Source organism: Loxodonta africana, chromosome 13 (assembly GCF_030014295.1).
Source record: "Loxodonta africana isolate mLoxAfr1 chromosome 13, mLoxAfr1.hap2, whole genome shotgun sequence".
NCBI lineage: Eukaryota > Metazoa > Chordata > Mammalia > Proboscidea > Elephantidae > Loxodonta > Loxodonta africana.
In genome coordinates this window covers 58,386,360-58,412,554 of record NC_087354.1, presented here as the reverse complement: position 1 = coordinate 58,412,554, position 26,195 = coordinate 58,386,360, and the positions used below count along the sequence as shown (strand labels likewise).

General features: G+C 44.7%; 1 protein-coding gene across 1 annotated transcript in view; it reads left to right on the top strand.

The window, feature by feature from the left end:
* Positions 1-26,195, top strand: part of CGNL1 (cingulin like 1) — a 118,889-nt gene that overhangs the window by 64,377 nt on the left and 28,317 nt on the right. The window contains exons 8-9 of the mRNA XM_064267493.1: positions 19,874-20,080; positions 20,970-21,074. Coding sequence (XP_064123563.1) covers positions 19,874-20,080; positions 20,970-21,074 — 312 coding nt within the window. The remainder of the gene's footprint in view (positions 1-19,873; positions 20,081-20,969; positions 21,075-26,195) is intronic.

Below are 26,195 nucleotides of genomic sequence, written 5' to 3'. Positions count from 1 at the left end.
GTCTAGCGAGGGAGTCAAATTCAAGTTAAGTCCGTCAAGATCCCCCACAATGGGAATTTCACTCTGTGGCTTTAGACAAGGAAACCTGGTGGCATAGTGGTTAAGTGCTATGGCTGCTAACCAAGAGGCCGGCAGTTCGAATCCGCCAGGCACTCCTTGGAAACTATCGGGCAGTTCTACTCTGTCCTATAGGGTGGCTATGAGTCAGAATCAACTTGATGGCAGTGGGTTTGGTTTTTTGGTTTGGCTTTAAACAAAGTCACTTAGCCTCCAGGCCTCATTTGGAAAGCTGTCTCAGGAAACTGAAAATTCACTAGTTAGGGCAGCCATTTATCAAGTTAGGTGAGACCCTTGTCTCTCAGAGAACTATCAATTTTGTGAAAAATTTGGATTGAACATAGGACCTTTGTAAAAAATGTGAAGAGGTGAAGAGTGTCCAGTTCTCACATTACCCAGAAATTCAGGCATCTTCTCTGAGGTAAAGATGCAGTGAAGTGAGGCCAACTTCAATCAGCACAAGCTTTTTAGTAATGAAGGAATCTGCTAATTGGGTGCTTGGTTTAGGAACAGAGGGTGCTAAAAACTTATTTTTACATAGGGTGTTTGGAAGTTGAAAGAATTTTCTCATAGAGACAAGTTATATATTGGGGCTAGGTCCTTAGGCCAGCTAACAAAAGTTGACTTAGCCCACCCATCACACAGCAGAAATAGTGTTGACTATAAAAAAATAAACGTGTAGACGGGGTGGTATATTTAGTGAATATTATTGGATAGTTTAAAATATACCTACAAACCTAAAAACATTGCAAAAAAAGAAAGAAAGAAACCCGTTCCCATTGAGTCGATTCTGACTCAGAGCAACCTGTAGGACAGAGTAGAACTTCCCCATAGGGTTTCCTAGGAGCACCTGGTGGATTCAAACTGCCGACCTTTTGGTTAGCAATTGAGTTCTTAACCACTGTACCACCAGGGTTTCAAAAAACATATAGAGCTGATTAATTTGATAAACTTAGATTGAGAGCTGTTGTAGATTGAACTGTGTCTCCCCAAAAAGAGATGTTGGCGTCCTGTACTGTGAACATAACCTTGTTTGGAAATGGGGTCTTTGAAGATGGAAGAGACAGGAAGGGATCCTCCCAAGAGCTTTTGAAGAGAACGTGGCTTTGCCAACACAGTGAATTTGAACTATTGGCCTCCAGAACTGTGGGACAATAAGTATCTGTTCTTACAAGCCACCCAGTGTGTGGTGTTTTGTTGTGGCAGCCTTGAGAAGCTAAGACAGGAACCCACTGTGCTCCAGACACTGGATGAGGCCGGGGGGCGGGAAGGGGAGAGTAAGGTGCAAGCCCTGCCTGCAAAGCGCTCACTGTCCAGTTTTAGCCTGCAAGCTCAAAGTAACACCGCCTGCAGTTGCAGCCCAGCATTACTGGTACTAGCTATGAAGATACTCCAACTCTCAGTGCCTCCATTTCCTCACTTACAAGCAAAGAATAATAATGGTACCTCCCTTGGGATGGTTGTGAGACTTAAACAGCTTGAACCTTGGATAGAGCCTAGCACAGTGCCAGGCACAGATGAGCACTCAGTAGATGTTGTCCTGCCTGCCTGGCCCAGAACCTTGTCCTTGGGGCACACAACCTTCAGCTCACCTGGGGTCATAAAGGGAATTAATTAAGTTCCTTGTCCACTCCCCAGGCATAGCCTGGAATGGGGTGGAGGTGCTGGCCATAAAGAAGTGGTCTGGGAGATGAAAGGAGGCTAAGAGAAAAGGACATTGTCTTTTTATTTTCCCCAGAACAGTCAAGGTGCAGCTTATTAGCAGAGCGGGTGGAATTGGGGCAAGAGGGTGAACTCCAGGAACTGTCTGAGGAGTGCAGGGGAGCTGGAGGTCCCTGGGGGACGGGAGTGGAAGGGACTGGCAACTGAAGAAGGGATAGGAACAGGTATAGGACCCCATCCCCTGGCTGTCACTGTAGGCTCCTGCAGTATTGCTCACAGAGAGAGGGTGGCGGGAAAGAGTCTAATGGACCCTGTTGGTTTAGAGGTGACTGCAACTGTCTTTGGTTGGTGGACTTTAATTCAAGCCCCAGGTTTCATCTTTGGGCTTCATACAGACATGTGTCTGTGAGGGATCTACTGTATTTCCTGGGAGACTTTGTCTTGCAAGGCTGGGATGATTGGTAGTCAGGATGATGTCAGCCCAGACTATTCCAGAGAGTATTGCTTTGGTTTGGGGCCTGAGTACTTGATATGGTGTTCTGGTGAGTGAGGAAGGACCTTGGAATGTTTAGCCTAAAGAATAAAAGACAGGTCAGGATGGGAAAGTAGAAGAAATAAGAAGGTGGGCTTCAAATGTTTGGAAGGCTGGCATTTGGAAGAAGGATTATACTGTCCTTGCATGGCCCCAGTGACATCGTATGAGTGCGGATGTCAGCTCAGCAGGAAGGGGAAGTTCCCGTGGTGAAGAGCTGTTGAAGTGGAAGAACCTGCTCCTTGGGAGGTAGAAGGAGCTCTTGGAAGCAGAGAGGCTGGGTGGCTGCTTATCTGTCAGAGGTATTGGGGGGTGGGGGCGGGGTGCTGGAAAGCATACTGGAAATTCAATTTGGGGTTTGAGCCAGAGGAATTTAGTATCCTAAATGACCCAGACATTCTATGACTATACGAGTGAGTCGGTGTATGAATGAATAAATGAGTGAGTGAATGAATGAATATCCAGGTGTCTTAGTTTCTTAGCACAGCTCTAACAGAAATACCTCAAGTGAGTGGTTTTAAGGAACAGAAATTTATTTTCTCACAGTTTACAAGTCTAGAAGGCCAAATTCAGGGCACTGGCACTGGAGGGGAAGCCTTTCTCTCTCTGTCTCTCACTTTTGGGGGAAGGTCCTTGTCTCTTTTCAGCATCTGTTCCTTGGTTCCTTGGTGATCTTCTTGTGACTCATGTGGTGTGGCACCTGTTTTCCCCCATCTGTGCTTCCTGTCTCTGTGCCTAATCTGCTGTTTTTATATCTCAAAAGTGATTGGCCTAAGACACACCATACACTGCTGCATCCTCATTAACTTAACAAAGAAAACCCTATTCCCAAATGGGATTACATCCACAGGTGTGGAGGTTAGGATTTACAACACCTATTTTGGAGGGACACAATTCAGTCCATAACACCAGGTCTGCTTTAAACTTACCTGGAGAAAGGAAGGCATAGTGGTTAAGAGCTATGACAAAAGACCCACACTTCAAATCCACCAGGCGCTCCTTGGAAACCCTATGGGGCACTTCTACTCTGTCCTGTAGGGTTGCTATGCATCAGAATTGACTCAGCAGCAGTGAGTTTGTTTTTTTTTTTTGGAGAAAGGAAAAACATTGGTAGGTCAGGGAGAGGAAATAAACTCAATCTTCCATGGAGATGTGTATTCCCAGACGCGGAGATGGATATGAATTTAGAGCCCATCAGGCCATTGTGTGCATGGTCCTCCCCTTAGCAGTGATTACTTAAATTTCAAACATAAGCATGTTAACTCTCTGTGTGATTTTAAACTCTTTAAGGATGGCGTGGTGTCTTGTTCAACTTGTATATTTCTTGAGCATAGATGATCTGTGGTAGCTACTTAAATGCCGAGTTGAATTCCGTTCTCTTGTGATGTTTTATGATTGTGCAAATGAGGCTCAGAGAAGTGGCTTACCTAGGTCAAGCAGCTAATAAGGGGCTGCAGTGGGACTAGACCACCAGCTCTGGACTCTGCCGCCAATATTCCTTCCCCTTGGGCCACTTTGAAGCAGCCGAGGTGGTGCAAAATGATTGAGTGCTTGGCTGCTAACTGAAAGGTGGGTGGTGTGAACCCACCTGGATGTGACACATACTACTTCTGCTCATATTTCATTGGCCAAGCTAGTCAGGCAGTGTATTAGTTTCTTAACTGCTGCTATAACAGAAGTACCACACACAAGTGGGTGGCTTTAATGAACAGAAATTTATTTTCTCAAAGTTTAGGAAGCTAGAAGTTGGAATTCAGTGCACTGGCTCTAGGGGAAGGCTCTGTCTGTCTGCTCTGAAGGAAAATCCTTGTCTCAGCTTCTCAAGCTGGCCATCCTCGGAGTTCCCGGGCTGGTAGACTGGTTTGCCTCTTCAGATAGTGTCAGTCTTCCTTCTGTGTCTGCTTTCTTCTGTGTCTAAGTGCTCTTTCATATCTCAGAAGTGATTGATTTAAGACACATTCTACACTACCATGTCCTCATTAACACAAAAATAGAGCCCTATTCCCCAGTGGGATTACATTCATAGGTATAACCAAAACCCGTTTCTGTCAAGTCTATTGCGACTCATAGCGACTCTATAGGACAGAGTAGAACTGCCCCATAGGGTTTCCAAGGAGCAGCTGGTAGATTTGAACTGCAGACCTTTAGTAATAGCTGAGCTCTTAACCACTGTGCCAGCAGGGCTACATCTACAGGTATAAAAAAATAGGGGTTAAGATTTACAACACATATTTTTGAGGGACACAATTCAGTCCATAACACATGGTCACACTGGCTTCAAGGAGGCAGGGAAGAAGCATGGTCTTACATGCACCTGAAGGAGAGAACCAGGAGTGTTGGTGAACAGCCCTAATGATCCCATTGTGACTCAGATGGGTGTCCATGGTTGGCGCCCAAGATGGGCTCCCTTTTTTTTTTTAAATAATTTTTATTGAGCTTTAAGTGAACGTTTACAAATCAAGTCAGTCTGTCACATATAAGCTTATATACACCTTACTCCATACTCCCACTTACTCTCCCCCTAATGAGTCAGCCCTTCCAGTCTCTCCTTTCGTGACAATTTTGCCAGTTTCTAACCCTCTCTACCCTCCCATCTCCCTTCCAGACAGGAGATGCCAACACAGTCTCAAGTGTCCACCTGATACAGGTAGCTCACTCTTCATCAGCATCTCTCTCCTACCCATTGTCCAGTCCCTTCCATGTCTGATGAGTTGTCTTCGGGAATGGCTCCTGTGCTGGGCCAACAGAAGGTTTGGGGACCATGACCGCCAGGATTCCTCCAGTCTCAGTCAGACCATTAAGTCTGGTCTTTTTATGAGAATTTGGGGTCTGCATCCCACTAATCTCCTGCTCCCTCAGGGGTTCTCCATTGTGCTCCCTGTCAGGGCAGTCATCAGTTGTGGCCGGGCACCATCTAGTTCTTCTGGTCTCAGGATGATGTAAGTCTCTGGTTCCTGTGGCCCTTTCTGTCTCTTGGGCTCATAGTTATTGTGTGACCTTGGTGTTCTTCATTCTCCTTTGATCCAGGTGGGCTGAGACCAATTGATGCAACTTAGATGGCTGCTTGTTAGCATTTAAGACCCTAGACAATTGGGCTCCCTTTTAAAACCAACGTGCCTCTCTGGGAGCTGGCCCTAGAACCATCCTGAGGAGGCTTTGATTAGTCTTGGTTACTCCATCCCTCCCCCTCTGTCCCTCCCAGCTCTTCCCGGGGGAGGATGACATTTGCTTTCCCTTCATTCAGAAGAGGAGGGACTGAGTGAGAGTTGTGCCAGTAGCTGTGGTTGGATGACAACTGGTCCAGGGGATGGAGGCCAAAAAGTCACCACACCTCTGCCTGGGAAGAAATGTGTGCTTTATGCTCTGTAGCTTCTGGGTGGTACATGCCCATTCCTTCCTGGACACTGCTTGCTCTCTGCGTAGTGACTAGTGCTTTGACGCTTGGCACTTGTCTCTTTTGTCTTGATCCGTGCGGTGAATGCACCCATAACGCCACTACTGTTTCTAAGAAAACCCAGCTGTAATTCAGAGAAATGGTCACTTGAATGAAACCTCGGAGGGTGCAGGTGACCACGCCTGGATTAGGATGTCCTGCTGCTCTCTTTGCCTTTCAGAGTTGCCTGTCTTGGCACATCCTGACCCCACAGGCTCCCCTCAAGGAAGGGGCCAGAGGACGGGGTCCCCCATCAGGAACTCCATGCAGCTGCAGTACCACTCGCCAGGTCTGCTCAACTCTGCCCCAGAGAACAGCCAACATCTTTGAAGGAGGAAATAAAGCTTCCCCTTTGCGTTTGACTTCTAACGATTGTCAGTTCTAATCCACCCAGTGGCAGCACAGAAGAAAGGCCTGGTAAACTGCTTCCGTAAAGAGTACAGCCAAGAAATCCCTTTGGGGGCAGTTCTACTCTGTAACATGGCATTACTGTGAGTCAGCATTGACTCCATGGCAATGGGTTTGGTTTTAGTTGTGTGTCTTAATTCTGGGGTTTGGGGGGATCAGCCCCAAAGCTCTGAGAGAGTATCGGCCCAGCCCCTTGCCTTCTGACTGCGATGTGAGTCTTAATTGACCCTCTCCAGCCCCTGTTAGCATTGTTCTGCAGCCATGGACCTAGGGAGACAAAAGGAAACGTTGACAATTTTCTGCATGGAAATTTGGTATAGTACAGGGATGCAAAGGGGTACTGATGAGAATGGTCATCAGGTTAAGAGTTTGGTCTAAGCATTTTATTTATTTTTTTGGTTTATTTATTTATTTTTTTGATTGTGCTTTAAGTGAAAGTTTACAAATCAAGTGAGTCTCTCATACAAAAATTTATGTACACCTTGCTATGTAATCCTAGTTGCTCTCCCCCTAATGAGACAGCACACTCCCCCTCTCCACCCTGTATTCCCCGTGTCCATTCAGCCAGCTTCTGTCCCCTTCTGCCTTCTCGTCTCCCCTCTAGACGGGAGCTGCCCACATAGTTTCATGTGTCTACATGAGCCAAGAAGCTCACTCCTTACCAGTATCATTTTCTATCCCATAGTCCAGTCCAATCCCTGTCTGAAGAGTTGGCTGGTCTAAGCATTTTTATTTAACACTTTAAATGGCGTGATTTCTACAACTGAGAATTGACGCTTTCTTTTAGCACTTATGGAAACGTGGCTACAAAACAATGAGAAGGTTGAAGGATCAGCTTTCGCAAATAACAAGACACCTGGGAAGCCAGTGTAGAACTATGGACTCGGTTAAGACCTGTTAGCTTCCGGACTCAACCTTTGGTTTATCTTAGAGAGGTCCCCACAACTCCCCAGTAAGCAATGCTGTGGAGAAACTGTTTGTCTTCTGTTTTCAGAAATCTTGTTCAGCCTGTTGGGTACATGTGTGCTGATAGCTAGCTGATTTTTAAACTATTTGTAGAGCCATCTGGTCTTGCAGTGGCAAGGTGGATCTAGCTGGGAGTCCAACCTCTGCTTTTTTCTACCCCCACCGCCCAATATTTTTCTGGTGACACAGAGTTCTGGAAACACTGCATTGTCTGGGTGGAGTCCCTTCCGCCAGACAGCAGCTCCTTGGAGGGCTAACAGCCCAGTGGGGGATGTTAGGTTCTATAAACAGGGCTCGTATGTGCAGGCACAAGGTTAGCTTAGATCGTAGTCCTCAGGGGGACGTAAATGGTGTCTTACAAATGTGATGTGATGCTCCTTCATCTCCTGGAAGCTGAGAGAACCTGGGGAGAATAGGAAAGTTTTATAAGACTTTTTAAAGTGTGGTGTTTAAGGCAAAAGCCAGTAACTGGCAGTCTGTAGCTCTGTTTCAGAGAAGCCTGTAAAATGCAGTCTGGTGAGTGCATGGATGTAGCTAAAGCCCCAGTCTGCAGGGTTGGGTCCCCCTTTTCCCTACCTGTTTAACTCGAGGAATTTTCCCAGCAGCCACTGACCCAGTCAGCACTACCACAGTCACAGACGAGAAGTCAGAAGAGCTGGGTTCCAGTTCTGGTTGTGCGACTTTTGGCTGCCTGACCTTTGTGTATGTGTAACTGTTATTGATTGAGCTCCTACTGTGTGTCTAAGATATTGCAAAATGCTTTGCATAAGATCTCATTTCATTTTTAGAACAACAGGAAAATAGAGGCTTAGAGAGGAACAGTGGGGCTAGTTCAGGTCTGTCTGAACTCCAAGGCCTGAATTTTTTTTTTTTAATTGAGGTAAAATCCATATAACATAAAACTTGCCATTTTAAAGTCTACAGTTCAGGGATGTTTATATATTCACAATGTTGGACAACATTCACAACTATCTACATAATTTCAGAACATTTGTATCATCCCAAAAAGAAGCCTTGGACCTCCTAATACCCTCTTCCAACTCCCTGGCAACCACTAGTCTACTTCCTGTCTCTATGGACATGCCTATTCTGGACATTTCATATAAATGAATCATACGGTAGGTCAAGGCCTGAACTCTTAACTATTGAGCTATTGCCTCTGGGGAAAATTGTTTGACCTCTATTTTCTCAAAGGCATTTTTATCCCCATCTTCGGTATCTCTATAGGTTTGTTGTGTGGCCTAAATAAGACCATATGTTGAAAGCGTTCTGTGAGCAAGTGTGAGGCATTTTATTTTCATAACTTTTGTCTTGGACCTGTGTCTGAATTACAGGCCACCCTGAGAGTGAATCTGGCTTCTTAACTATTTAAAGGGAAGCATATTGACTTATTTCAGAAGGACATTGTGAAGAAAACCAATGACACCTTTAACCTAGGTAGTCACTAAGTTACTATAGGAACAACTAGGTAATTGGATATGTTTAAAAGGTGCATCTTTTAGATGGTTCTGTAGGGTCGCTATCGGTTGGAATCAACTCGACAGCAAATGGGTTTGGTTTTTAGGTTTGGTAAGCAGGACAATTCCTACCAGGGCAATAAAAACACAGGATACAAATAAAGTCTTCATTAAGCACACGGTACATTTAAAGTAGGTGAATTACGACAAGTTACGTACTGATGGTGGGGAGGGAAGGAGCTAGTAACACCAAGTCCTGCCTCAGTGGCAGCAAGTTGCCTGTCTTTAGAAGTGGTCCTCACCTATAGCTGGTGTGGCACGGATATTGATTAGAAGCTATTTGGGCTCAGCTGACAGCATTTGGGCATGAAATTTAAGCACAGTACGGTAGGAATAAAACCTCTGGGATTCTTTGTTATTGCTGTAAGCTGTCAGCGAGTCGGCCCCAGCTCATGGCCATCTTATCTGTAAAAGAATGAACACTCGCTTGATCCTGCACCGTCTTCATGATCATCGCTATGTTTGTGTCCATTGTTGCAGCTATTGAGTCACTGAGGGTTTCCTTCGTTGTCACTGGCCCTCTACTTCAGCAAACATGATGTCCTCCTCCAGTGATGGGCCCCTCCTAATGACATGTCCAAAGTAAGCCAGTCACAGTCTTGCCATTCTCACTTCTAAAAAAACATTCTGTTTGTATTTTTGGCAGTTGGTATTTTATATTCAATATTCATGATTTCTTAATATTGCCCAATTTCTTTAAGTTCATTCTAGAATCCCAGATTGTTAGAACTGGAAGCGACACTGGAACTAGCCAGACTGACCAATTCATGTTACGGAGAAGCTAACTGAAGGCAGATAGAAGTTAAATGACTTGCCTGAAGTCATCATACAGTAAATTATTAGCAGTCTGGTCTAGAATCCAGTTCTTCTAACAAAAGGAAATTGAATATTGACCTTCAGTATTCATGGCTATGGAATCAACTTTTCCTTGAAAATATTTGAGGTTTTGGTACTGAGCACTGTCTACTTCTTTGCCATTTGGTCTGTCATATTTATTCCCATCTCTCTCATATACTGCTCCACTTGCCACAAACAAACAAATAATATGCACTTGTAACTTTGTGGGAACCCTAGTGGTGTAGTGGTTAAGTGCTGCAGCTGCTAACCCAAAGGTAGGCAGTTCAAATCCACCAGGCGCTCCTTGGGAACTCCATGGGGCAGTTCTACTTTGTCCTGTATGGTCGCTATGAGTTGGAATCGACTTGATGGCAGTGGGTTTGTTTTTTTTGGGTTTTGTAATTTTGGAACCAGTTGAGTTCTGAACTGCCAATATGTTGGGAAGGAATAGTGTTGGTAGTTGAGAAACACAGCAAAGACATCTTTGGAAACTCTAGTGGAGCTCTTGGTATGGGAAATAAAATGGTGATTTTTTACGTGATTCCACCCCATCTTAACCCAAAAGTAGGCAGAGTCAAAAAGGAGGAAGGAAGGAACCCACCACCTTACATTTGTGTAGGGATTTCAACATTTGAAAACTTCTCTCTCTCTTTTTTTGATTCTCTGACCCATTTAGGACTAGGATTGCCTCATACATTTGCTCTAAGGATGTGAATTGAGGCTCAGAGGGGTCAAAGACTTGTGTAAGTTATCTTGTGAGCTGTTTGCACAACCTGCTGCGGCATCCCAGCCACCAGACACCGAATCCTAGGCTCTTAAAGTTGTACCGAGAAGCATAAAGGACTTGGACAGAACTGTGCTTTTGACTGAGCTGCGAGCCTCTGCAGAAAGGCCCTGAAGTCGTGAGCTGCTTCTCATCAGCCTGGAGCCTCTCTGCTCAAAGTGAGAGCTGGGGGCCAGCATCATTGGCATCACTGGGAGCTTGGTAGAAATGCAGAGTCCCAGGCCCCACTCCAGAACTGCTGAGCATTTAACAAGATCCTCAGGTGCTTCATATGCTCGTTACAATTTGAGAAGCCCTGGCCTAGAGGGTCTGTGCCAGTGAAATTCGCAGATAGCTAGGGAAAGTGATAAAGTGAACCATTTATGACCAAAATCTATGATGTCCCTGTACCCAAATAGTTTACTCTTGCTCTGGTGAGGTTAAGGGGAAGACACAATACAGGGGTTTGGTTTTCTGCCACATTCAGAGCAAGGGAGGGACTCATTATTTGTGACCAGGTCCTTATTGTGGGAAGCCCTAGTGGTGCAGTGGTTAACGGCTTGGCTGCTGACCAAAAGGTTGGCACTTTGAGTCCACCAGCCACTCCTTGGAAACCTTTTGGGGCAGTTCTACTCTGTTGTATAGTGTTGCTATGAGTTGAAACCCATTCGCTGGCAGTGAGTTTTCATCCACCTTGTGGAAATGAAAGTCCTTAGGGGTGATGGTGAGAAGGATGACCTGACCTAGGGACACTTTGGACACCTATCAGCCTAGATCCACTCTGGGCCATGGAGGCGGCCAGTGAGATGGAACTGACAAACCCACATTCCATTCCCTGGACTCCGCGGTCTCCACGCCTCGCTGTTTTCACTCAGTCAGCAAAAAGCGGAGACAGAAAGGAAACAAAAGCCGGCTGTGGCAGAGGCCTTGTTAATTAATAAAACCTGGTATGTGTATGTGTTGGGTCTGCACTAGGACAGGCCAGGCACCCTTGCCCAGAGCCCTACATGTTCCTTATTGCTCTCGGTGTCAAGTCTGTGCTTCCGCAAGGAAAGTGTCCGTGCTTTGGACCAGGCTAAATGCTCACCGGGGCAGTGGAGGGTTTGTGCTCATCTTGAATAAAAGCTTCCCCTGGCTCCAGGGGACAGTGTGAACTTTTCTAAATGAGGCTTTAGCTCATGAAAATGTGCCAGCTAGTAAGAAAGTCATTATTTACAATGAATAATGGTACCTGAAAGCAAGTAGGGTTTTGCCGTTTTTTCCTGATACACTTGAATTTGCTTTCTGTCTCCCCCCCGCCACCCCCTTTAAATCAGTAATTGGACCATATGGTTAAAAGTCAACTATTTTAGAAGTAGTGGAAATTTAGCAATTCAGCACATTGAAACATGCTGTTTGCCTGTTTTGGAAGAATTTTCTAAGTTTCTGTCAGTTTACCAGACCACCCTTGATTAGGAAATGAGACTGAATTTTTAATGAATTAGCCAACCAAGAAACCTGATTTACCCTTGAAATAAGAAAGGGGTCATCTTACTTGTACAGCACAGTGACCCAGAAAGATTATTATAAGACTTTGGTTTTCTTTTTAGCTGCAAAAGTGGACTCAAACATACATACTAATGGTCGTGAAGATGGCGCAGGGCCAGCAGTGTTTCATTGTGTTATACTCTGAGTCAGAGCCTACTGGTTAGCAACTAACAACAGGCTGGATTTTTAACTGGTAAAAAGTTGCAGATTGCGGCCCCAAGCTAGGTTTGATGATTTAGAATCATAGTGGATAAGCTGTGAATAATCCTTCCCTTTTGGGAAAACAATGTGAGTTAAGTTGATCTAATACTAACAATGGCTCCTTAACAGCCAAGGTCACTTTAGTAGACATGGACAACGATGTATGAGGTGGGTAATTTCTGTCCCTCTTTTTAAAATAAGGAGCCCCAGTGGTGCAGTGGTTAAGCATTCAGCTGCTAATCAAAAGGTTGGCGAGTTCAAACCCACCAACCACTCTGTGGGAGAACAATGTGGCAGTCTGCTTCTGTAGAGATCTCAGCCTTGGGAATACTATGGGGCAGTTCTACTCTGTTCTATAGGGTCAGTATGAGTTGGAATTGACTTGAAGGCAATGGGTTTTTTCTTTTTTTTTTAAATGAGGAACCTAAAGCTCCTTGAGGCTAGACCAAGAGAAAGGCCTTAGAGAGAGGCACAGACTGGATTTGAATCTGATCTTTACACTGTTAGATATGTATTTTTAGAATTAAAACTGAGAATTCCATTGGTGAGATGATTTATGTCTCTGTTACGAAGGCTAGGGTACGTGTGCGTGGGCCGGGTACGTGGGGAGGAGAGTGGTTGGCAAAGCCGTGGGGTAAAAGTGGCACATCTTCCTGGAAGACTAAGAATACAGTATCTTAATATAAAAGGAGACATGAAGTAGAATGGAAAAATGTTAGGGTGTAAAAGGCAAAATTTCCATGTGTTTTTAAGCGAAAACCCTAAGCCTCGAAAGCCATCCCTTCCAGTCCCTTAGTTGGCTCTCATCACCCCACACTGGGCTTCTCTGGCTTAGGGGTGCTCGGGTAGAAAAGTTGGAGAAGCCCTCATGTAAGTGCAAGCCTGGGCCATCTGGGCCTTTTCCACTCTCCCGCTATATGTGGTGAAAAGGAATTGCTTAGCTCTGTAAACCAGCGTGGGAGAGCTGGCCAGTGCTGTGTTTGTACAGCTGCTCCTGGGCTCCGTTATCTTCCAGGGCCCAGAGGTTTCTGTGAATGGGCTTGCGAAGGGCTTCTCCAGGGTGGAGGAAGGTTAGAACTTGACTGAGAGACGGGTTGTCCTCCAAGCCCATGTGTTCAATCTTTGTTTTAAAATGTATTATTTATCTAAAAAATTTTAATATCTGTTGAATTCCCCTGGTTCAAAATTCGAAAGTTATAAGAGAATTTCCTGTCCTCCACTTTCTGTTTGTAGCCCCCAATTCCCTTCCCCAAGGCTGGCTAGTGCTACAGTTTCTCGTGTATCCAAGTAATTACATACTTATTGCCCTTCCCTGGTGCTGTGTGTCCTACCTGGTACCTGGGTTTTCCCTCACTTTATCGTCCTTGCCCCCTGCCCCCCAGAGGCACAAGATGCCATCGAGCGGATGTTATGTATTTTACCAGTGCCCGGTCAATCTGCGTCTAGTTGTTTGCGATCTTTTCCTGTAACAGTGCTGCAATTAATACTCTTGTCCGGGTGCCATCTTGTACATATGTCAGATAAAGAGCTAGAAGAGAAGTTGCTCTGTCAGAGGGTGTGTGTGTGATGATATCATGTTGTTGTTTTGTGCCGTGGAGTTGATTCCAACTTATTGTGACTCTGTAGGACAGAGTACAACTGCCCCATAGGGTTTCCTAGGCTGTAATCTTTATGGGAATGCAGTCTCTGGTGGGTTCAAACCGCTGACCTTTCAGCTGCCAGCACCTTAACCATTATGCCACCAGGGCTTCCTTATGGTTTCATAGATGCTACCAAATTGTCCTCCAGAAGCTCATACTAACTTATACCCCTACCAGCATGTGTAAGAGTGCACTAGTCATACACTGTTTCATCAAACCCTTTGACCCTGGCTGCCTGATAGGTTAAAAAAGGAGACGTCAGTGCAATTTTAAGGGATGCCGCAAACTTGAAGGACAATAAAAAATAGCACATCTGTTGCTTTTGTCTTTATGGTAATGGCCTAGTGTGGGGTTGCCAGTCTTCTGGGGTGATGAAGGAATTGGAGTGTTGGGAGTTTTGTTAACTACTATAACTCTGTATGGGTGAGTAATACTAAAAACATTAAAAAACAAATCCATATCATCCTTATAAAATAGACATTAGATAGGTGGTATGATGTAGGTAAATGAATCATTAAAAACGGTGTGCTCTTTGGTTATTTATACTGGAGCACCCTGTATAATCTTTTTTTTTTTTAAGTTTTTTTGTTGCTGTTGTTGAGAGCATGCACAACTGAACATATATACCAATTCAACAATTTCTACACAAACAATTAGGTGACATTGATCACATTCTTCAAGTCGTGTAGCAGTTCTCTTCCCATCCTCTATAATCTCCTTGTTACAGATAGGGCTTGAGATCAAAGAATCACAGAAAGTATCTACTGACCTCTTCAGTGAGGTCAGCTGTGTTTGTCCTCCATAATCTCTTGTCTGAGGAGATCTTCTCCAGGACTTGGTGCAGTTCTACTGCCTTGGTCATGCTCATGAGACACAGACTTAAGCATTTGGAGAAGAGATGCATAGATCAAAGAATTTCGGGTAGGAGGACGTTGAATGGTCTTCTAGGCCAATTTTCCTTCATTGGAAAGTCAAGTGGGGAGCTTACATGAAGTACGTGCCTTGATAAAAGGTATATGATTTTTATTTTTTTAGATCTCAAACTGAGGCAGAAGAATTAGGTATGGTTTCAAGAAAGAGAAGGAACCCTGGTGGTGCAGTGGTTAAAGCGCTTGGCTGCTAACCCAAAAGTCGGCTGTTGGAACCCACTAGTGTCTCTGAGGGAGAGAGATATAGGTAGCTGTCTGCTGCCATAAAGATTATAGCCTTGGAAACCCTATGGAGCAGTTCTATCCTGTCCTACGGGGTCCCTATGAGTCCGAATCTACTCAGTGGCAACATGTTTGGTTTGGTTTTCAAGAAATGGAGATTTGACTTATGGGTTCTATATAAAATGATGAACTGGATGTGGGGGTGGGGGCAAGGGCAGGGAAGGGGCTCTGGAAAGGTTTGTCAACAGAGGTGTAAGTTAGATTTGTTTGTAAACATTGTGTGATAAAGTTAGAATAAAAAACCCATCACTTTACAAATAGTCCTAACCTAACTAACTACCACAGCACATACAAGCTTCCCTAGAGGTGAACTCAGCCTGTGAAGTGGCTTTTAATCATGACTCTTTAGTCTAGTTGTTGTTTAACTCATAAACTTAATTTTATCTAAATGTATTTGCGTCAGCAGAGGGGAAGTGCCTTCTTGGGCTAGGATTGGGGCAGGTTTTGGACAGGCACCAGCCGAGAGATAAGCCTACCTGGTCAGTTCTCCCAGCACCTAATCCTCAGGACTCAGAATGTGCCCCCACAACTTTCAAATAGGAAAGATACTGAGTCCTAAACGTCAAAATGCAGTCCAGGTTCCCTTATCTCGTGTGTCGGAGGCCCAAATCCAAGTAAAACCAGATCTAGTGTTCTGTACCCCAGCTGCCCTTTATCCCTTTCCATGCTTTTCCTGAGAATTCTGGGCGAACAAAAAAACACTGACCACACGTGTAAGTGTTATTTCTACACGTGTAGAAATAAATAGTGGTGATAGCTGCAAAAAATTCCATGTTAGTAAGGTAATGCAGGCTTGTATCTCGACTCTCCTCTTCCTCTCCCTTCCACCTCTCGTAGAAGTCCAGACCATCTGGGTAAAGGCATCGTCTCTCCCTCCATCCCTACTCCTGCCTGTGTTTACCTTGTGTTTTTTAAAAAACGAGCTTTGTGAGGTATGATGTGGGTAATACACAACTCATCCATTTGAAGTGTACAATTCAGAGGTTTTTAGTATATTCAGAGTGTGCACCTCTCCCCACAGTCAATGCTGGACATTTTCAATATCCCAAAAAGAAACCTCGCACCTATTAGCAGTCACTTCCTACCCCTTCTCTCCATTACCGCACTAGCCCTAGGAAACCACCAATCTACATTCTGTCTCCATGGGTTTGCCTGTTCTGGACCATGGTGTATAAATGGAAGTCATACAATATTTGTCCTTTCGCATCTGGCTTCTTTCACTCAGCATATTGTTTTCAAGATTCATCCATGTAGTAGCATGTGTCAGTACGTCATTCCTTTTTATGGATGAATAATATTTCATCGTATGGATATACCACATTTTGTTTATCCATTCATCAGTTGATAGACATTTGAGTTGTGTCCACTTTTTAGCTATTGTGAATGATGCTGCTACGAACATTCCTGTGTACGTTTTTGTGTAGGCACATATTTTCATTTCTCTTTAGTTATATACCTAAAGGTGAAACTGCTGGGTAATATTTTAGCTCTGTGTTTAACATTTTGGGGAACTGCCAGACTGCTTTCCAAAGTGCCCCCATCATTTTACATTTCCACCTCCAATGTGTGATTTCAATTTCCCTACATCCTTGTCAACATTTATCATTATCTGTCTTTTTTTACTTTAGCCATTAGTGGGTGTGAAATGTGTATCTCCTTGTAGTTTTAATTTACATTTCCCCAGTTACTAATGATGTTGAACATTTTTCATATGCTTTTTGGCCATTTGTGTATCTTCTTTGGAGAAAATGTCTGTTGAGATCCTTTGCCCACTTTTTAATTGGTTTATCTTTTTATTACTGAGTTGTAAGAGTCCTTTACATATTCTGGATATAAGCTGCTTATCAGATAAATGGTTTGCAAATATTTTCTCCCATTTTGTGGCCTGTCTTTTCATTTTCTTGATGGTATCATTTACAACACAAAAGTTTTTTTTGTTGTTGTTCATTCACTTTATTGTTTTTAGCTGCTTCCCTAACTGCTTTTTTTTTTTTTTTAATTGTACTTCAGATGAAAGTTTACAGAACAAATAGCTCCTCATTAAACAGTACTCACACTGTTTTATGACATTGGCTAACAACCCCACGACATGTCAACACTCTCCCTTCTTGACCTTGGGTTCCCTATTACCAGCTTTCCTGTCTCCCCCTGCCTTTCTAGTTCTTGCCCCTGGGTTGGTGTGCCTCTTTAATCTCATTTTGTTTTATGGTTCTGTCTAATCTTTGGATGAAGGGTGAGCCTCAGGAGTGACTTCATTACTGAGGTAAAAGGGTGTCTAGGGGCCATACTCTTGGAGTTTCTCCAGTCTCTGTCAGGCAGTAAGTCTGGTCTTTTTTTGTGAGTTAGAATTTTGTTCTACATTTTTCTCCAGCTCTGTCTGGGACCCTCTTTGTGATCTCTATCAGAGCAGTCAGTGGTGGTAGCTGGGCACCATCTAGTTGTACTTGACTCAGCCTGGTGCAGGCCGTGGTAGTTGTGGTCTCTCTGCTTGCTTCTCTTTTTTATATATCTCAAAAGAGTTTGACTTAAGACAAAACCTAATCTTGTAGATTGAGTCTTGTCTAATTAATATAACTGCCTCTAATCCTGCCTCATTAACATCATAGAGGTAGGATTTACAACACATAGGAAAATCACATCAGATGACAAAATGGTGGACAGTTACACAATTCTGGGAATCATGGCCTAGCCAAATTGACGCATATTTTGGGGGGACACAGTTCAGTCCATAACAGTGTTGTATCTAAGAAGTCTTTGCTTAACCCAAAGTTAAGTGAAAATTTACGCCTATGTTTTCTATTTCTATATTCCTGTGTTTTAGTGTTACATTTAGGTCTATAGTCTATTTTGAGTTAATTTTTGTACATGGTGTGAGGTAAGGGGTCCAACTTCAGTCTTTTGCATGTGGATAATCCAGTTTTCCCAGTACCATTTGTTGAAGACTGCTCATTCTCCCATTTAATTGTCTTGGTACCCTTGTTACAAATCAATTGACCATAAATGTAAGGATTTATTTTTGGACTCCCAGTACTATTCCATTGATCTATATGTCTGTCCTTATGCCAGTACCACACAGTATTGATAACTGTAGTTTATAGTCTCTTGTCCTTTAATCAGTTTATTATATCAGTCTCCCAAGTTAGGGCAGGGACGGGCAGTCTAGGCTTTTCTCTTTCTTTTCTGGTCTGGCTTGTTACTGGATTCTCAAGCTTACAACCACATTTTATTTCTCTTCTGTTCATCTTTATGATGCATTCCTCTCATGAGTGTCAGTAGGAGATGACATCCAAGTGGTTCTGAGGAATTCCAGATGCTGGCCCCTTAGTTTCCCCTAGCCAAGCCAGCTAACCTCATGCCAACTCAGTTGCTTTGCTCCGATGGGCTCTCTCAGACATATAGAACTAAGCATGTGGGTTTCAGAAAGGTGCTCTAATGTCTAAAATTCTCTGTTTGCCAAGCTAAGAATACAGCTTAGTCTGTTGTTAGAAGATTTAAAGATCTTTTCAAAAAGCTAATGCAAGCAATTCCATCAGATTGTCCACCCGAGGGGACCATGACATAGTGGCTAAAGCCAAATCCTGCCGTCCCTGGGCCTTCTTTTCCTTCTAGGCACCTGCAGCATGGTTTCTTGAGCATTAGGTTTGCCATGAATTCTGTTACCTGTGTAGGTGACCCATACTGGTATTTTTGTTGTTGTTGTTAGCTACCATCAAGTTGACCCCCAACTCGTGGCAACCCTGTGCACAATGGAATGAAATGCTACCCAGTCCTGCACCATCTTAATTGACCTGTTGTGGATTAGACTGTTGTAAACCACAGGGTTTTCACTGGCTGGTTTTTGGAAGTAGGTTGCCAGGTCTTTCTTCCTGGTCCATCTTAGTCTGGTAGCTTCGCTGAAACTGTTCAGCATCGTAGCAACAGTAAACCTCCACTGACAGATGGGTTGTGGCTATGCATGAAGTGTGTTGGCTGGGAATTGAACCCTTGTCTCCTGTATGGAAGACTGGAATTCTACTATTGAACCACCGCTGCCTCAAGTTGCTATCTTTATAGTAGTGGTGAAATGGAGAACAGGCAAGATATCCGCCCAGAGAGCTGGAACCTTTGGAGAGCCACTTACTATCACTGCAGGGTGCTGAGGCAAAGGGTAGACAGCCCATGTGATATCTGGAATTAACAATAGCCATCCTGTGCTTGCGGCCATTTCTTTCTCTTGTGAATTGTGTGCAGCGCAAGCTCATTGTCAGAAGATAGCACCTACAACCTGTACTGTGAACTCTGTCATAATTTGAGCAAATCTTTGTTTTGTTTGGGCATTAAAAAAAAGCTAGAAGCAGAAACTGCCCCTCATCTAGAGTTCGTTAAAGGCTGTGGGCTGCTTGTGATAAGAGGGGGAGCCCTGGCTGCGGAGTGGTTAAGAACGCGGCTGCTAACCAAAATGTCAGCAGTTGGAATCTATCAACTGCTCTTTGGAAACCCTATGGGGGGGCTCTACTCTGTCCTGTAGGGTCGCTATGAGTCAGACCTGCCTTAACGGCACCTAACAACAATAGCCAACGTGGTGACAGGGCAGAGAAGCGAACATTTCTAAAGGCAGTGCTTAAGAGAACGAATGGGTTCTGGGTCCACTTGGCCTGAGTGCACTTCCTCCTCACCCATCTTGGACAAGTTACTTAATCTATCTTCACCTCAGTTTTCTCATCTTTAAAATGATGATAAGAATAGTATTCGCCTCCTAGAGTTGTTAAAAGGCTGAAATTGCATGTGAAGGACTTAGCACAAGGGTTGGCAAGCTTTTTCTGTAAGGGACCAGATAGTAAATATTTTAGGCTTTGTGGCCATATGGTCTCTGTCGCTGCTACTCGACTCTGCCGGCGTGGCGTGAAAGCAGCATAGACAATGTGTAAACAAATGGGCATGGCGTGTCCCAAGAGCACTTCATTTTCAAAAATAGGTGGCAGGTTGCATTTGACCTATGGGTTGTATTTTGCAGACCCCTGGCTTAACACAGTGCCTGGCATTTAGTGGGATTTTAATAAACGTCAGCTTTTTATCCTTGTGCTTGGAGACTGCCTCTCTACATGGGTGCCCATGTTTTCCCGATCCATGTTTTTAACAGAATGTCGAGGTCCTCGCCAGTCGGAGCAACACCTCAGAACAAAACCAGGCAGGTGCTGAAGTGCAGGTGAAGGCCCTGAAGGAGGAGAATGATAGACTGCGGGGGAGAGTTGGAGACCTGGAGCGGAGCGTCACCCAGCTTCAGAGGCAGATCGATGACACAGAAGGCAAGGAAGCCAAAGCGAGGGAAATGCTCAAGAAGTATGAGGTAAGGCTGGCCGGCCCCCATCCCGGGTTTAGCAGCTGCTGATCTTTCTTTCCTGTACGAGTGGTTGGAGAAGTTGGAAGGGATTTATCATCATAAGTTAGTAAGAAAGATCAGTGCAATCGTGAATGTATCCTCTGGGCAAGCTGTTTCTGTCATTTGTCAAAGAGTGGTGTGAATGAGAGATGCTTCTGGAGAGGCCTGGGAACAGGCCTGATAAGGTCAGGGCGGAAAACACGGGACCAGGCCCAGAAATCCCCACTCACCCAGGCCTCAAGACTTCTGGCACACACAACCTCCTGATGGTTAGCTGAGAGCTCCAAGCACCTGAAAAGATGACCCAACACAACACCAGGCCTATTGTCACCCAAGGCATTGTTCTTTAACACATAGTTAATGGTCTTTGAAGCCACACAGGTTTTGACAAACCAATGATCTGATTTGGTAGACCTCTAGAAGTGAGAGGCACGCACAGATGGCTGTGGGAAATGGCAGCTGACAATGAAAGTGGGGACCAAAGAAAGGAAAAGGGAGATGAATTCCAGCAGAATAGACCCAAATGTGGTCAGCTGTCAGAATCACCTGGAGCCTTTTAGAGAACTTTATCTGCCTGGGCCCATTCAGTTCCTGCCATTTTTGAATCTCCAGGGTTGAGACTAGATATTTATATTTTCAGAAAGAGTCTAGATGCTGTGGATGCTAACACCTGGCTAAGAACTGGGTGGCAGACAGGCACAAACACCCAGGAGCGTGGCTGGTGTATGCCGCCTCGGGCCCGTGAGTGGAACGTTGTGAGCACAGCCTTTGGTGCGTCTGTGGGTGTCTCCTGTGGTCATTTTACTCACAGGCTTAGCACACATTTAAGCACCACTGACCAACTGTTTCATTGTAGGGAGAAAAGTGGCAATTAGAGGAGGCCCTCGTGCGTGCCAGAAAGGAAGAAAAGGAAGCCATGACAGCTCAGAGGAGCCTGGAGGGTGAACTAGAGGAGGCACAGGTAAATGGCTCAGGCAGCTGTCCTACTTCTTCCTAAAGAAAGCACAGAGAAACAAAATCACAGGACTTTTAAAGAAACGGTCCCCGGCTTCTGCTAGCTCCTTTTCACCTACAGTAACCTGCGACTACCATCTAGACCAGTGGGTCTCAGTTGGGGGTGATTTTGTCTCCCTCCCCCGACCCCCGGGGCATTTGGAGAGACTGGGTTGCTAACCAATAGGTTGGAAGTTTAGTCCTCCAGAGGTGCCTCAAAAGAAAGGCCTACTTTTCTCAAAATCAGCTATCGAAAACCCCATGGAGCACAGTTTTACTCTGACACACACGAGGTTGTTGTGAGTTGGAATCAACTCAACGGCCACTGGTTCTAGTTTAGACGACGCTTGACAATGTCTGGAGACATTTTTTATTATCACGACTGGGTTGGGGGTGCTAATGTCATCTAGTGGGGGAGAGACCAGGGGTGCTGCTAAACAGCCTACAATGCACTTGACAGCCCACCCGACAAAGAACTGTGTAACCGAAAATGTCGGTAGTGCCAAGGTTGAGAAATCTTGCTCTAGACACAAAGGTACAGAACTGTGTCTAGAGCAAGACAACTTTCCCAAGATAGAATCTGAGTCATGTAAGGAGGCCGGTGGAATTGGTCCCCAAAGCAGTGCGGGGTCCCCAAGGCAGCGTGGGGTCTCCAAGGCAGTGTGGGGTCCGCTTTCCGGCAGAAGCCTTCTCTTCTGGGCAAAGGCATTGTACAAAGTTCTTCTAGCTGGCTATTAAAAGGTGTGGGAGGAAGTACTTTCTTTGAGACTAGATAGCTATCGCTATTCAAAATCAGCTTGTTCTTAGAAAAGTAGGTTTTCACATTTGAAGGTTAGAAAGATCGGTTAAAGTGAGTTCTTAAAAAAAAAAACAAAAAACCCACATTGAAGTTCCAAGTTGACTTTGCACAGTACCCTGGACACGGTCCAGGCCTATCCTTCTTCTCCCTGCCTAGCTTCCCTCAGGCGAGTTTCTGAGGCGGTAAAGCCGGTGGTTTTGAGGGCAGACTAAGGGGAAGGTTGTTAAAGCTTTCTATTAGAGACCCTTGTGGGTGGGGGGTGGGGGGTGGAGAGAGAGTTTAAGGCACATTAAAGATGTTTAAGAGCTGGGAAGAGTCAGAGTTCAGATTCTTAAAGGCCTAATTGCAGCTCTTGTTTCAGTAAGCAGATTCATCTCCTCAGGGTGTGTTCCAGGATTCACACAGGTCAGCCTCACCCAGGGGCTAATCCTTCTCCTGGCCACACTCCTTTTCTCTGGGTTCTGATAGAGAACTTGTTTTGTTTGTAAATTTTTTTGTTGTAAAAATATTTAGGACAAAAATTTTGCCATCTTAATCATTTTTAAATATGTTGTTGTGAGGAGGTATACACAACAAAGTATTTGCCACTTCAGCCATTTTAAAGGTACAAGTCAGTGACATTAATTATTTTCATATTACCCCTATCCATTTCTCAGTTTTCCATCACCCCAAACAGAAACTCAGGACCCTTTAAGCAATAAGTCTCTATTTCTCCCTCCCCTAGACCCTGGTAACCACAAATAACCCTGAGAACCTGTTTTTGTACACACTTAGCCCTATTTTCTTCTATGTTTGTTGTTACTGCCCCAACTTTGGATTTCTTTTCCTTTAATTCTAGATCTCTGTTGTAAACTCCTAATTGGTTGATTCTGTCTGGACAGTTTGTTAGAAACTCCTGATTGGTTGGTTTTGCCTGGATGGTTTGTAAGAAACTCCTGATTGGTTGATTTTGCGTGGACGGTTTGTTAGAAACACCTGATTGGTTGATTTTGCCTGGATGGCTTACTGTGCTGTGGGTTAAGGTTTGTAATCACTGCTGGTACCGAATCCATCTGCCAAAGTGCATGGTTTGAATTTGCGAGCGATTTGGGGGCAGAAAGAAAGGAGGAGCATTTATAGCAAACACAGACACAGTTCTGTACCTTTGTGTCATGTTCGATTGCAGCACTGGGTGCCGCAATAGTGGTCTCTCAGATCATCTTTATCATTTTTTGGCCAAACAAATCTTCCCACATATGGAAGCAGTTCACCAGCTGTGAATCTACAGCTAATATTTAATTCAGAGTACAGAACAGAGAGATGATGGCTCAAAGCCTAAAATCTTAATGTAATCCCATCCATTCCCACCCCTCGAATTTCTCTCCTTGCCTTGGAAATTATCCCTGACATGTTATTTTTGTTGAGGCCTGTTTTCCCAGCTGTGTAGAGATGGTGAGAAGGCTTCGAGCTGTGTGCAGCCATGCTAACCACTGCCAGTACGACCTGGCAAGGATTTGAAACGGCCCCGACAGTCTCGCCATCTTTATCTGAATTCTCTGGACTCAAAAGTGGTTGTTGTTGTTAGTGCTGTCAAGTTGGCTGTTGAGTCAGTGACCCCATGCGTGATGGAACGGAACGCTGCCTGGTCCTGTGCCCTTCTAATGCCATGAAAAGCCCATGGTCATTGTAAAATGAACACATTGTTTTCTCTGAAATTCGGGAACCAGATAATCAGATCCTTTAGTTCAATAACTCCGCATGCCTCTCTTCCCCAAGCTGGCAGTTAAAAGGGAGCTTAAGCCTTGGTTGAAGAGGAAAGAGTAACTTTTTTTTTTTTTAAAGCAATTGTTTTACAATTCAAAGTCCTTGTGCATTTAGCAGTCTGTTGCATCTTCATAGTAGCTGCAGACCATAGCAAATTTCTGTCTAATTTATTATGACTTGGTCAAAAAGTGGTAGAGGGTCCATAAAGAAGCCAGCCTTGGTTTTCTTGACCCCTAGCACTTGGTTTAGAACTGGGCTGCTCCCTAGGACTACTTGTAATGCATCCAAGGCGATGGTGCCTGTGATTCCCTTTACAAGTCGCTTCTGTAGATGGGAAGGTAAAGAAACCTTTTCTGGAGAAACCACCATTTTTCCATTCAGGGATCGATATTGGTATCTATTCTGGATCCCATTACCTCCCATCACATTGGATTTTTGTATACTGAGACAACAGAGGAAAAGAGCCCCAATGTTTCCACATCGGTAGTCCAGTTATCGTTTGGCCAGGGCTCCAAGAGGACCAGCCTCCTCCCGATCAAACCGCCTGTTCCTTTGAGCCCATAGGATCATCTGCACATGGTTATTGTTAATATGGTTTAATCTGGGCCTTACTCGGTCACATAGTAAAAGACTTGCATCCATTGACAGGTAATGGTCCTCAAGCTCAGGGACACCATACGTTGTGTCTTGAATTCTCTGAGATGCTGCATTTCCCCTAAAGGTTTTGTCCTGTTATCAATCAATGGACTTGTATCACTGGTCTCGGAAATATATTGTAGCTATGGAGTATCTCACACTAACATTGCCCACATGAAGGATTAAAAAAAATGACAAAGTTGCCAACTTCGTCTCTTTCCATTAGAATTTGGGGCTTGTTTTCTCAGCAGTGACTTACTGAAACATATTTCTTGAACACTAGAAAAGGCAGAGCATTGTTCTAAAATGATGTTTCTCAAACATTAGAATTACCTGGGTAACTTTTAAATGCTAATTTGTGGGCCTCACTCTAAGAACTGTGAGTCCACAGGAAAGGGCTACATTTTACATTTTAAGTAAGGGCTGATTAAATAAGGGCCACCCACACCCCCTTGGTGGTTTCCACCTAGGAAGTTTTCAGACCACTTTTGGGGATAGGTATTAATTCTTAACCACTGAGTTTTTTTATCGTATGCCCAGTAGTGAACCTGGGTTTGCAACATGCCCGCGTAGAAAATCTACCCCTCGCTTTTGTAGATCCTACTACCTTGAAATAGAAGCAAGCATGCAAGAAATATTAAAAAGTTAATTTAGCAGAACTATTCTTCTAGGCAGATATTTGTGTGTGTGTGTGTGTCGGTGGGATGATGGTGTTGGCCAGGCACCAAGCCCAGAGCAGTGAGCCTCTGGTGTCCCCAGTGCACAGAAGAACTAGGATGAAGCTCTGCCTGGGCAAAGTGTGCTGTATAAATTACAAACCATGTGGAGGTTAAATGGTGCTGATATTGGCTTGTCTGTGGACCCAGGAGCCCCTGGGATTGGGATCCAAGAGGAGAGATAGGAGAGGCTGGTAGATCCATAGGGCCAGGGTTGAGTTGGATCCTGCAGGTTCTACAGTAAGCTATTGCTAGTCCTCTATATTTGTTGTTTAAGAATTTACATTTTTCAGTTATGTGTTCCTGGGACTTTTCTCCCATATAGCAGATCCACGGTAACAACTTCTCCTTACCCCATGTGTTCTCCTTCTCCCCTATGTCCCCCTTTTCCTTACCCCACATGTCCCCCTTTCCCCCAAAACCAGAAAGCCGAAACTCATTGCAGTTGAGTCAGTTCTGACTCATAGTGCCCGTATAGGCCAGAATAGGACTGCCCCATAGGGTTTCCAAGGCTGTAATCTTTATGGAAACAACACTGCCACATCTTTCTCCCTCAGAGTGGCTGGTGTGTTCAAACTACCAACCTTTCAGTTAGCAGCCGAGTGCTTAACCACTGTGCCACCAGGGCTCCTCTTTCCCCCAACACCACTAAATAGACCACCAACAGAAATCCCAGGGGTTGACCCGCCTGTGGTGTGTGCCCAGCTGTGGTTGTGGTAGGACACCCTCCTGTTAACTGAGCCTCTGATTTCCTTCCTCTTGCCCCTTCTTTTCCCCAACTGCTTTTGTGGGCGTTGGTTCCCTGCAGTAACTAACTTCAGCAGCCTGGCTATGCTGGCTGGTTCTCAAAGCACAGCCAGCCCCTCAGCCAGAGGCTGGGAGACCTCCGTGGAAGGTCACATGGTTGGCAGAGCAGCGCTGTTTCTGTGCAAACCAGGAGTGCCTCAGGTCACTGGGGAATGTTTTCAAGATGCCCGAGTTAGCACAGGTGGCAGCAGTTTGTAAACAGTTAAGCACTGTAAAAGTATAAATTGTTGTTTTTATGCAGGTTCTACAGGGAGGCAGAATCTGGTAGACTCTACGCAGTAATTGTACTAACCCACATTCAGCCCTCAGCACCCAATAACGTCTTCTAGACGGTCCAGTCTGTGGGTCATGCGCCCCCTGCTCTGCGCTGCGTCCCCTTTTGATATCC